The sequence below is a fragment of the Embiotoca jacksoni genome, unplaced genomic scaffold, assembly GCF_022577435.1.
Source record: "Embiotoca jacksoni isolate LCO1_2020_lvr unplaced genomic scaffold, fEmbJac1.0.p SCAF_3, whole genome shotgun sequence".
NCBI classification, from domain to species: domain Eukaryota; kingdom Metazoa; phylum Chordata; class Actinopteri; family Embiotocidae; genus Embiotoca; species Embiotoca jacksoni.
Window position 1 is genome coordinate 641885 of NW_027185381.1, and position 11580 is coordinate 653464.

The following is an 11580-nucleotide window of genomic DNA, read 5'->3' on the forward strand; positions in this document are numbered from 1 at the left end:
GATCAGTTTGGAGAGAATCTGGCCCATCATCCTGTCAGGAAAGATACGACTGCTGGAAAAGCTGCTGACCAGGCATTCCTTGTATGATTTGTAATATGTAATTCTGATAAACCTTTTTTCCACTCAAACAGCAGCATTATTAGTCACTATTTCTTCAGAAACAAATATTTCCATTGAACGTTTATTACTGTTATTTACTGTTCAGAGGCACTCTTGAATAGAAAAGTTTCAAACAGTTTTTCTGGTTGTTGGAAGCAACATTTTCAGAGCTGCGTTGGTGCACTAGATGTACAATTTGAAATGTGGAAACCTCAGCGGATGAAACGAAATTATCTGAAGTGCTCGATGGGAAACTTTTTTATGATCCGGGTTTTCCGGCTGAGTTTTATTGTCGGAAACATTAGCAGCAGCCGACGTTGTAGGTCACATGTTGTGAAGCCGGTCTACAACTTCTAAGCGGGAATGTTCCCGCCACAAGCTGCTGTCGCTTGTTAAAAGTACCGCCAGCCTCTTTGGACCATTGTGAAGCGGCTCTATTTAGGACAGATCTCCTGTGGCCGTTCGGAGAAGCTTTTAATCCAGCAACCATTATTTCTTCACAAGAACTTTGCGAGATAAAAACTGAAAAACGGTCTCGGCGCTGAGACGGCCCTTTGAGACCCGGCTGAGTCAGCAGACTGAGGGAAGATGTCCCCAGGCAGCGCCGGTGAAAAGGAAGAAAAGGGCCGAAACCCGATTGTATACGTGTTGATTACAGAGCAATCTTCCAATCTTCCCAAGCGCTTGGCTTTTCTCTGCCGGAGTGGTCGGATCAGCTCTTTTGTGTGTGTGTGTGTGTGTGTGTGTGTGAGGGGGGGGGGGGGGGGGGGGGGGGGTGTTGAGGTGACTTTTTAGCACCTGACAATGAAACGTTTTCATCATCAGGCGGTGACGCTCTTCTCGTCCTCCTGTTTTCATCCTTCCGCTTGTTCTTTTCCTCGAAACTGCGACCAATTTGTTTGTTGATTTGTTTGTTTGTTTGTTTGTTTGTTTTCCTCAGGGTCACCCACTCCCAGCAGTAAAGAGCCAGAGTGTTCGACTGGCTGCACAGCACGTAAGTCTGAAGGTCCCAGTGTCTCAGGGTCCAGTTGGGTTCCAGAACCGGCCACTGCTAGTGACCGTGTTTGTCCACATTCCTCAGTGAGTTGCTGTCACTAATTAATGGAGCTCTGCAGGGAAAATTCCACTTCACGTCTTCTGTCCCAGGATGCATCTTATCTGCTGTCCTGCAGGCTTTTATCTGCACTCCTTCCGGAAAGCCCTGCAGAGTTTAGTGCCATCGCAAGATGTTGGTGTGTTTACGTTTGGGTGTGGAGAGAAAGAATGCAAGAGAAGAGTGTCCAATAAAGTGTGATGAAATAAAAAGATTGTATTGTTAACAGGTTGTAGAAACACAGCAGTGAGCAAAGAGTCCTTCACCTCGGTTTAATACGGGTCGGGTGTTGGCATGGTAACATGATACAACTTTAAAGTGGCTCCGATGTTGTGTGTTCACTCTCAGTCTGTTTCCAGACAGTTCAAATATTTGCATTTGCTTTTGTGCGTCTTAAAAACAGTCTGATTGGAATCTTTGAAGCTTGTTTTAAAAGTCAAATTATCATTTTATTGTTGTTTATTCAACATGACAACCTCTGATGTCAGTAATTGTAATAAGGCAGTATTTTGGTAATTTTACTGTTTTCTGATGGTCTTTACTTTCTGCTGCCATCATCAAAAACAGAAATATTTACTAAAATTATTGATAAAGTTTCTTTCAAAAGCAACACGAGGTTAAAACCATTAGCGTCTTGGTGTTTTAGAGTGTTGAATTATATTTCTGAGTCGTATCTGTTATTGACGAGCGGTTGGATGAAGTCTTTTGTCTGTTTTTTGGCCCCAGATAAAGAACCAAGACTCCTGCCTGAGGTGGTGGAGCAAAGCCTTCTCTCCCTACTCTTCATTCCACTGCTAGCCCTCATATTCCTGCTGGTGTGGAAGGTGAGCCGACCTTTGACCCCTGACCCTGAGCCCTATAAAACTCCCCGAGCTGCTCCGGTGCTTCTTTTGTTAGTGGCTGATTTTATTATCAGGAGATAACTCTCTGCTCCCTTTAACTATAGCAGCCGGCCTGACCTTTCACCTTTCAGCAGAGGTTGCACAAACCGTGTTGATGTGTGTTGCTGATGTGTGTTGCTGATGTGTGTTGTTGTTAATGTGTTGTTGATGTGTGGTGTTGTTAATGTGTTGTTGATGTGTGGTGTTGTTAATGTGTGTTAGTGATGTGTGGTGTTGTTAATGTGTTGTTGATGTGTGTTGTTGCTGATGTGTGTTGTTGTTGTTGAGGTGTGTTGTTGTTGATATGTATTGTTGTTGATGTGTATTGTTGCTGATGTGTGTTGTTGTTGATGTGTGTTGTTGTTGATGTATATTGTTGTTGATGTGTGTTGTTGTTGATGTATATTGTTGTTGATGTGTGTTTGTTGTTGATGTGTGTTTGTTGTTGATGTGTGTTGTTGTTGATATGTATTGTTGTTGATGTGTATTGTTGCTGATGTGTGTTGTTGTTGATGTGTGTTGTTGTTGTTGATGTATATTGTTGTTGATGTGTGTTGTTGTTAATGTGTTGTTGTTGTTGATGTGTGGTGTTGCTGATGGGTGTTGTTGATGTGTGTTGCTGTTAATGTGTTGTTGACATGTGTTGTTGATGTGTGTTGTTGCTGATGTGTGTTGTTGTTGTTTATGTGTGTTGTTGTTGATGTGTGTTGTTGATGTGTGTTGTTGCCAATGTGTGTTGTTGTTGATGTGTGTTGTTGATGTGTATTGTTGCTGATGTGTGTAGTTGCTCATGTGTGTTGTTGGTGTGTGTTGTTGATGTGTATTGTTGCTGATGTGTGTAGTTGCTGATGTGTGTAGTTGCTGATGTGTGTAGTTGCTCATGTGTGTTGCTGATGTGTGTAGTTGCCGATGTGTGTTGCTGATGTGTGTTGGTGAGGTGTGTTGTTGTTGATGTGTGTTGTTGACGTGTGTTGTTGTTGATGCGTGTTGTTGCTGATGTGTGTTGTTGTTGATGTGTGTTGTTGTTGATGCGTGTTGTTGCTGATGTGTGTAGTTGCCGATGTGTGTTGCTGATGTGTGTAGTTGACAATGTGTGTTGTTGCTGATGTGTGTTGCTGAAGTGTGTTGTTGACGTGTGTTGTTGTTAATGCGTGTTGTTGCTGATGTGTGTTGTTGTTGATGTGTGTTGTTGTTGATGCATGTTGTTGCTGATGTGTGTAGTTGCCGATGTGTGTTGCTGATGTGTGTAGTTGACAATGTGTGTTGTTGTTGATGTGTGTTGCTGAAGTGTGTTGTTGACGTGTGTTGTTGTTGATACGTGTTGTTGCTGATGTGTGTTGTTGTTGATGTGTATTGTTGCTGATGTGTGTAGTTAACAATGTGTGTTGTTGCTGATGTGTGTTGTTGTTGATGTGTGTTGCTGATGTGTGTTGTTGTTGATGTGTATTATTGCTGATGTGTGTAGTTAACAATGTGTGTTGTTGCTGATGTGTATTGTTGTTGATGTGTGTTGTTGATGTGTTGTTATTGATGTGTTGTTGCCGATGTGTGTTGTTACTGATGTGTGTTGTTGCCGACGTGTGTTGCTGCAATGTGTTGTTGATGTGTGTTGTTACTGATGTGTGTTGTTGATGTGTGTTGTTACTGATGTGTGTTGTTGTTGATGTGTGTTTGTAGCACGTCTGAGCTACCGTGGGGGTTCCTTTGAGACAGATGACGCTCTCAGTCAGATGTTCAGGTGTAAAATGCCTTTATTTGCCCGGCCCATACACCAATGTCTCTGTACACCCGCTTTCTCTGGCCTCCTTCTCCCTGCTCCCTTTATTAGGGGCGAGCTCATCAGTCCACCTCCAGCTCAGCTGTGCTCATTACACCTTCCCGGCACTGTTCCCTGAACCACTCCTCCCACTCTCTACCCCCTGCAGCTGAGCTAACCACACCCAACCACCACAGTGTTGTTGCCGACATCTGTTGTTGATGTGTGTTGCTGATGTGTGTTGTTGTTGAGGTGTGTTGTTGCTGAGGTGTGTTGTTGTTGATGTGTGTTGTTGCTGATGTGTTTTGCTGATGTGTATTGTTGTTGATGTGTGTTGTTGTTGAGGTGTGTTGTTGCTGATTTGTATTGTTGTTGATGTGTGTTGTTGTTGATGTGTGTTGTTGTTGAGGTGTGTTGTTGCCGACGTGTGTTGTTGATGTGTGTTGTTGCTGATGTGTTTTTGTTGATGTATGTTGTTGTTGATGTGTTGTTGCTGATGAGTGTTATTGATGTGTGCTGTTGATGTGTTTTGTTTACAACGTTTGTTATTAATGTCAACACGTTGATGTGTTGTTAATGTGTGCTGTTGTTGATGCATGTTGTTGCTGATTTGTGTAGTTGCCGATGTGTGTTGTTGCTGATGTGTGTTGTTGTTGATGTGTTTTTGTTGATGTGTTGCTGCCGATGTGTGCTGTTGCTGATGTGTTGTTGTTGATATATGTTGTTGATTTGTGTTGTTGATGATGTATGTTGTTGTTGATGTGTGTTGTTTTTGATGTGTTGTTGATGTTTGTTGTTGTTGTTGATTTGTTTTTGCTGGTGTGTGATGCTGGTTTTTGTTGTATGTTGTTGCTGATGTGCTTTGTTGTTGATGTGTGTTGTTGCGGATGTGTGTTGTTGACGTGTGTTTTTGCTGATGTGTTTTGTTGTTGATGTGTGTTGTTTTTGATGTGTTGTTGATGTTTGTTGTTGTTGATGTGTGTTGGTGATTTTTGTTTTTGTTGTGTTGTTGTGTGTTGTTGCTGATGTGCTTTGTTGTTAATGTGTTGTTGCGGATGTGTGTTATTGACGTGTGTTGTTGCCGATGTGTGTTGTGACTGATATGTGTTGTTGATGTGTGATGTAGCCGATGTGTGTTGTTGCTGATGTGTGTTATTGTTGATGTGTATTGCCGATTTGTGTTTTTGATGTGTTGTTGATGATGATATGTGTTGTTGTTGATGTGTGTTGTTGATATGTGTTGTTGATGTGCATTTTTGCTGATGTGTGTTGTTGTTGATGTGTTGTTGTTAATGTGTTGTTGCTGATTTGTATTGTTGTTGATGTGTGTTTTTGTTGATGTGTGTTGTTGATGTGTGTTGTTGCCGATGTGTGCTGTTGCTGATGTGTTGTTGATACATGTTGTTGATTTGTTTTGTTGATGATGTGTTGTTGATGTTTGTTGTTGTTGATTTGTTTTTGCTGATGTGTGTTGCTGGTTTTTGTTGTGTGTTGTTGCTGATGTGCTTTGTTGTTAATGTGTTGTTGCGGATGTGTGTCATTGACGTGTGTTGTGACTGATATGTGTTGTTGTTGATGTGTTGTTGATGTGTGATGTAGCCGATGTGTGTTGTTGCTGATGTGTGTTGTTGATATGTGTTGTTGATGTGTGTTGTTGCCGTGTTGTTGATGTTTGTTGCTGATATGTGTTGTTGATGTGTGTTGTTGTTGTGTGTTTTTCATGTGTTGTTGATGTGTGTTGTTGATGTGTGTTGTGTTATTGATGTGTGTTGTTCACGTGTTGTTGATGTGTTTTGTTGTTGATGTGTTTTTGATGTGTGTTGTTCACATGTGTTGTTCATGTGTGTTGTTGATGTGTGTTGTTGATGTGTGTTGTTGATGCGTGTTGTTGATGTGTGTTGTTGATGCGTGTTGCTGATGTGTGTTGTTGATGCGTGTTGCTGATGTGTGTTGTTGATGTTTGTTGATGCGTGTTGCTGATGTGTGTTGTGTTATTGATGTGTGTTGTTCACGTGTTGTTCATGTGTTTTGTTGTTGATGTGTTTTTGATGTGTTGTTCACGTGTGTTGTTCATGTGTGTTGTTGATGTGTGTTGTTGATGTGTGTTGCTGATGTGTGTTGCTGATGTGTGTTTCTGATGTGTGTTGTTGTTGTGTGTTTTTCATGTGTTGTTGTTGTGTGTTGTTGATGTGTTGCTGATGTGTGTTGTTGATGTGTGTTGCTGATATGTATTGTTGTTGTGTGTTGTCGATGTGTGTTGTCGATATGTGTTGTTAATGTGTGTTGTTGTTGTGTGTTGTTGACATGTGTTGTTATTGATGTGTGTTGTTGTTGGTGTGTGTTGTTGATGTGTTGTTGACGTGTGTTGTTGTTGATGTGTTGTTGATGTGTGTTTTTGTTGATGTGTGTTGTTGATGTGGGTTGTTGACGTGTGTTGTTGTTGATGTGTTATTGATGCATATTGTTGATATGTGTTTTTGTTGATGTGTGTTAGTGATGTGTGTTGTTGCTGATGTGTTGTTGTTGATGAGTGTTATTGATGCATATTGTGTTTGATGTGTGTTGTTGTTGATGTGTGTTGTTGCTGATGTGTGTTGTTGATGTGTGTTTGTTGTTGATGTGTGTTTGTTGTTGATGTGTGTTTGTTGTTGATGTGTGTGTTGTTGATGTGTGGTTGTTGTTGATGTGTGTTTGTTGTTGATGTGTTTGTTGTTGATATGTGTTTGTTGTTGATGTGTGTTTGTTGTTGATGTGTGTTTGTTGTTGATGTGTGTTTGTTGTTGATGTGTGTTGTTGTTGATGTGTTTATGTTGTTGATGTGTGTTTGTTGTTGATGTGTGTTTGTTGTTGATGTGTGTTTGTTGTTGATGTGTGTTTGTTGTTGATGTGTGTTGTTGTTGAGGTGTGTTTGTTGTTGATGTGTGTTTGTTGTTGATGTGTGTTGTTGTTGATGTGTGTTTGTTGATGTGTGTTTGTTGTTGATGTGTTTGTTGTTGATGTGTGTTTGTTGTTGATGTGTGTTGTTGTTGATGTGTGTTTGTTGTTGATGTGTGTTTGTTGTTGATGTGAGCTGTTTCCCGCCCCGCTACAGGTCCGATCCCGGAGGAGCGGAGAGGATGTTTCCCAGAATCCTGCAGAAGGACTCTTCACAGGAACCGAAGGGACATCACCTCCTCTAGATGCTGAAATAACAGAAAAGTAAGCTATTGTTTACTTTAGATTTCTTCAGGAAGCGTTTCCCCTTCACGTAACTCAGCTTTTCACACTGCAAACGGATCAGATGGTCACCACATCAACTCAAAATATCTCCTACTTATTTACTTATTTTGGTTATTTTTTCAAAACTTAAATCTTTACTGAGAAAAGAAAGTAAACAGGAAGCATTATTATTTTTTACAGCTGATTCAATAGTAATGCGGCCCTCCTCGCAGGACCTCCAGTTTGAACTTGGACCTCACCGGACTCCCCTGCACACCAACACCAGAACCTCCTCGTCTGCGCTGCTTGACTCCCATCTTGTGAAAACCTTTTCTGCTGCCGCTGAGTCTCATATTTTTCTTTTTATCCGATTTCAGAAACAAGCTGAACGTGATAGAAACGGTGTAAAGCTTCGAGCCATCGATGTTGTCCAGCGTAATTGGTGAGACTTTTTCATTTGACATTTAATAACAGGAACAAACAGCAGAGGATTTGAGTTTGAGGTCTGGCCTCTGAAACGTCTGCTCTGTGTCCCAGGGCTCGACTCGTTCCTCCTGTTGGTGTCCGAAGGTGAAAGACAAACATGAAGCTGAGTTCCATGGTGAGGTTGCCGCGGTGACCGGCCTGTGTTTCACTGCTCTCCAGATTCATGATGGCACATTAACTTTTGACTCTTCTGGTTCCATCCCACCTGATACTGTATGGATAAGCTTGCCTTTCTTATAAGATTGCATTAACCCATGCTTTTGGAAAAGACTGAGATTTTTAGCTGATAGGAACCCCTCCCCCCTCCAACACACACAGTCCTCTGGCTCCCTCTCACCATGAACCCGCTCCACCGTCGACTCTCTGGGGAAAATGTTTGCCTCTGTCTGAACGCATCGCTTCAGTCTGCCAGTTCATCTTCAGAGAACGAAGCAGAGGGACTGATGCCGGTGATCTTGTCTATGAACTGAGGCATGAATTACTACCTCCAGTGACCCTCATGTTAACCACCTCCTCAACAGCTTCCTCTCAGTCCAGGGTTTCCCAAAGAAAACTCATGTTCAGCGTTGTGGTTCCACGGTGTGGTCACGTCGTCGGGTTCGGGTGTGTACCCGCCGGGGTGCAGGATGTATTTATTTATTTGGTGGCAGCACTCAGCCGCTGCTCTTCATACAACTCAAATGTTTCAAGCAATCACCTAAGAGCACCTTTACTAATGGGTCACATGTAAAGAATGATCTGTATATTAACACGTCATGAACCCAGAAACGTTCCTGAACATGTTCTGGTTTATACGACTCGGGCGATTTAAAATGTGAGTGACTTTCGTGGAGAAAAAAATACATATATATATATATATAAATATGCTGCTTGGACTAACTTACATTTAAACTATTGAAATCCGCTAATGAGTATCAGGGAGGACTTCTGTGGATCCAGATTTATTTATTTTTTTTTTCAATTTAAAGGTGAATTATTCAGATCATAGGTGTCAGGCACATACACCATAATACAATGAGCCTCCCATAGAAAACGGTAGTTCAACAATGCCTTTATTTTTTACTTATCTCACCTTTAGTTTAGAAACTAAAATCACTAAAGGAGACAAAGTTTGTAAAAAGAAACTGAAATGATATGATAGAATAAACAAATACCATATAATATGAATTTTTATATGAAAATATCTGTTTTTGACTGTTTATTCAATGACCAAATGTACTCACAAAGAAAACCCATCCAGCTCAGACTTCTCACTCTCATGGTTGAATCTGTTCTTACTGACTTTGCCTTTGTCCAGTATTAGCGTTTTTAAAACCTGTGACAGACAATCTGACAAAGATAGTTGATGCATTTATCACGATTCAAATGCTGAAGGATTTCACCGATGTTCATGGAAGTGACAGGCGACGCACCTTAGTTACCTTCACAACCCACACAGCTCGCCACATGGGAATGCCACGCGAACCTAAATATCAGTTTTGCCTTAAAGTTGCACCATCATCTCCTTCACGTACTGAACTGTACACAGTGGTGTGACTTGTTAAAAGCATGGTGAGTTTTAGAGTTGTTTCCTCCCCACAGTACGAAGATCCACGTAAAACTTTCCTCGTAGCTGCTGGAGCGCACCGTTCGCCCTGTTAACGTTACTGCATTACATCGTTAATACAATTTTCCTGTCTCTGTTTCAAATTAAGAGCTCTTCAGAAATCCTTTAATTCTTAAGGCTCTTATTGTGACAGAAATCAGACAATAATATTTTGGATAAGTAATCCAGAGCAGCGGTTGATTTTATTACATTTAAAATGTGGAAATTGACATTATTGACTATTATAGGCTAAGTAAACCTGCCACCATAGGAAGAGCAGTTACAAAACTTTAGAAACAAGCCACAACATGCCAATGCACACGCCCAAGTGTGCAGTGATGTGTGTGGTGCGCTCCGGTACTTAAACAAATAGCACTACACCCCTGCTTTTAGTCACTTTGAAACTGTTGACAGCTTGTTCAGTCTGTGTGTGTAGCTTTAGTGATTGCTGAAGCCCTCAGGCCCATCCTGATATTAAATTCATGGGCCCCTCCCTGCACTCCTTCACTTGATGCACTTGGAGATCTGACAGTTTGGGAGCGGAGGCAGATCCTGTCTCAGCGATAACACATCTCATCATAGCAGGAAAGCAACAGGGTTGAAAATATTGAAAAAGGCAGTTGACTCCCGTGAAGCCTTGCCCAAAGCAATCAATAATGGTTTCTAGGTATGACGACGATTATTGATATTATTATATATTATTATAAGGACAATCAATAAAGAGGTAGGAGTGTGAATAGGGCATGCTGGCTGTGACCTTTCCCATCAGGCAACTAGCTGACAATGACAGAAGTGGCAAGACACAAACATCTGTTTCTGTATGTAGTTTGAGTATTTCTATCATATTTGTGGTCTTACATTGTACGATGTCCATTCTTGGTTTTGTGCCTTGTTTTATTAGCGTGATTGACTCGTGTGTAAAGCTTGTCTATGTGTCTGTGTGGTAGCAGAAGGCGGGGAGATCGTTACAGGTCAGATTAGAATGATCTCGCTACGATAACCCGACAGTTAGGACTCCCAGTCGCTCTCCTTTTCTAAATGACAGTTGTGTTGGCTTAACCTGTGCTGTTATGATTTGGAATTCCATTTTCTGATAAAGCAGTGCTTTGGAATGTGAAAACAAACTGCAGTGGTTGTGACATTTCTGTCCACATGTTACATTTTAGCCTTTGTAATCCTTAGGAAACAGTTCACCTGATGAATGCTCGTTTCCTGAGTATTTGGGACTATAAGTTGGGAATTTTTCTTATAGGAGACAAGAATATATTGTGCAAAAATGAATCTGTGTATGAAAAAGAAAATCGTATACCACATTGGTGTTCATATAGTTCAGATCAACAGTACCTTTCAGCATCAATAGCTGGAATTATTTGGTGTGGTAAAGTATTGTTTGTTGTGTTGAACTGCAAGATAACTTTATTCATTTAAAAATGCATTTTTGAAGAAAACTATTCATGGTGACATGTGCCATATTCTCTATGGCAGTTTAGAGATGAGTCTGCGTTAGAAAAAGTATTCCACATTGGTGTACATGTAGTCCACAGTTACAAGACTTAGCACGGATATCAGAAATCTGTTATTTCAAAGCCATTAGCCAATTATTTCTATTCAAAGATGCATTTTTGAACAATATGGGAGTATACTATATATGGCAGTTTAGACCTAAGACTTTCTCTTAAATCATCTGTAGGTTGTGCTTCTCTACATGAAGACTATTAAATGCAGTGCCCAGTATTCTGACAGAGACACAGGCTAGTATAGCCACAAACAATCTAAAAACAAAAGGTATACCATGTCAAAAGTTGCTTTATATACATAGTCTTTGAATATATGAGCTGAAACAGGTCTAAGCTGTGAACAAAAACAAAAACATAAAATGGTCTCCCATTTTCCTGTCTATGTGAGAGCCAGAAACAGTCGGTATGTCTGATGCATCGAAGCCAGAAACCAAACAATTTCATGCATTAGTCGAGAGAATGATTGCCCTTAAATACTGTTCCTATGTGGGTTGTTGTACGGTCTGAGAGCGAGCGGAGCTGCATCCTGAACAGTGCTTTCGGGCACGAGTGATCCAATCCATCCCACTTCAATGGGGGAATCAAATGGCTCTAGGCAGGAAATAAGTCTGGGTGCCAAAAAGCAAATGCAAATATTGCCTGGTTGGTATTCTGGGTGAAAACTCTACTGTATTCTGTATTTTTGTATAAATGTAAACAAACATATATGAAATATGAATAAAGTCACATATCCAACTGTTAGTTATTGACCTGTTTGTTGTTGTTGAAGAATTTTAATCATCTTACTTTATCTTCTGTAAATAATTTTTTTCAACCTGGCCCTGAAGTCAAACATAAAAACATTTCACAAAACAAAAACATGTCACCAAAAAAAAACATTTCACAAAACACAGAAAGTTGAGAAAACATAAAAACATCAAACAAAATGTAAAAACATTTCAGAAAATTTCCACTTGCAGCATCCT

At 40.7% G+C, this 11580-nt stretch overlaps 1 protein-coding gene across 1 annotated transcript in view; it reads left to right on the forward strand.

The window, feature by feature from the left end:
* kitlga (kit ligand a) overlaps positions 1–11356 on the forward strand; it is a 33118-nt gene extending 21762 nt beyond the window's left edge. The window contains exons 6-10 of the mRNA XM_069162659.1: positions 1040–1093; positions 1919–2016; positions 6921–7027; positions 7405–7469; positions 7565–11356. Of these exons, the coding sequence (XP_069018760.1) occupies positions 1040–1093; positions 1919–2016; positions 6921–7027; positions 7405–7435 (290 nt within the window). The 3' untranslated portion in view covers positions 7436–7469; positions 7565–11356. The remainder of the gene's footprint in view (positions 1–1039; positions 1094–1918; positions 2017–6920; positions 7028–7404; positions 7470–7564) is intronic.
* The last annotated feature ends 224 nt before the right edge of the window (positions 11357–11580 follow it).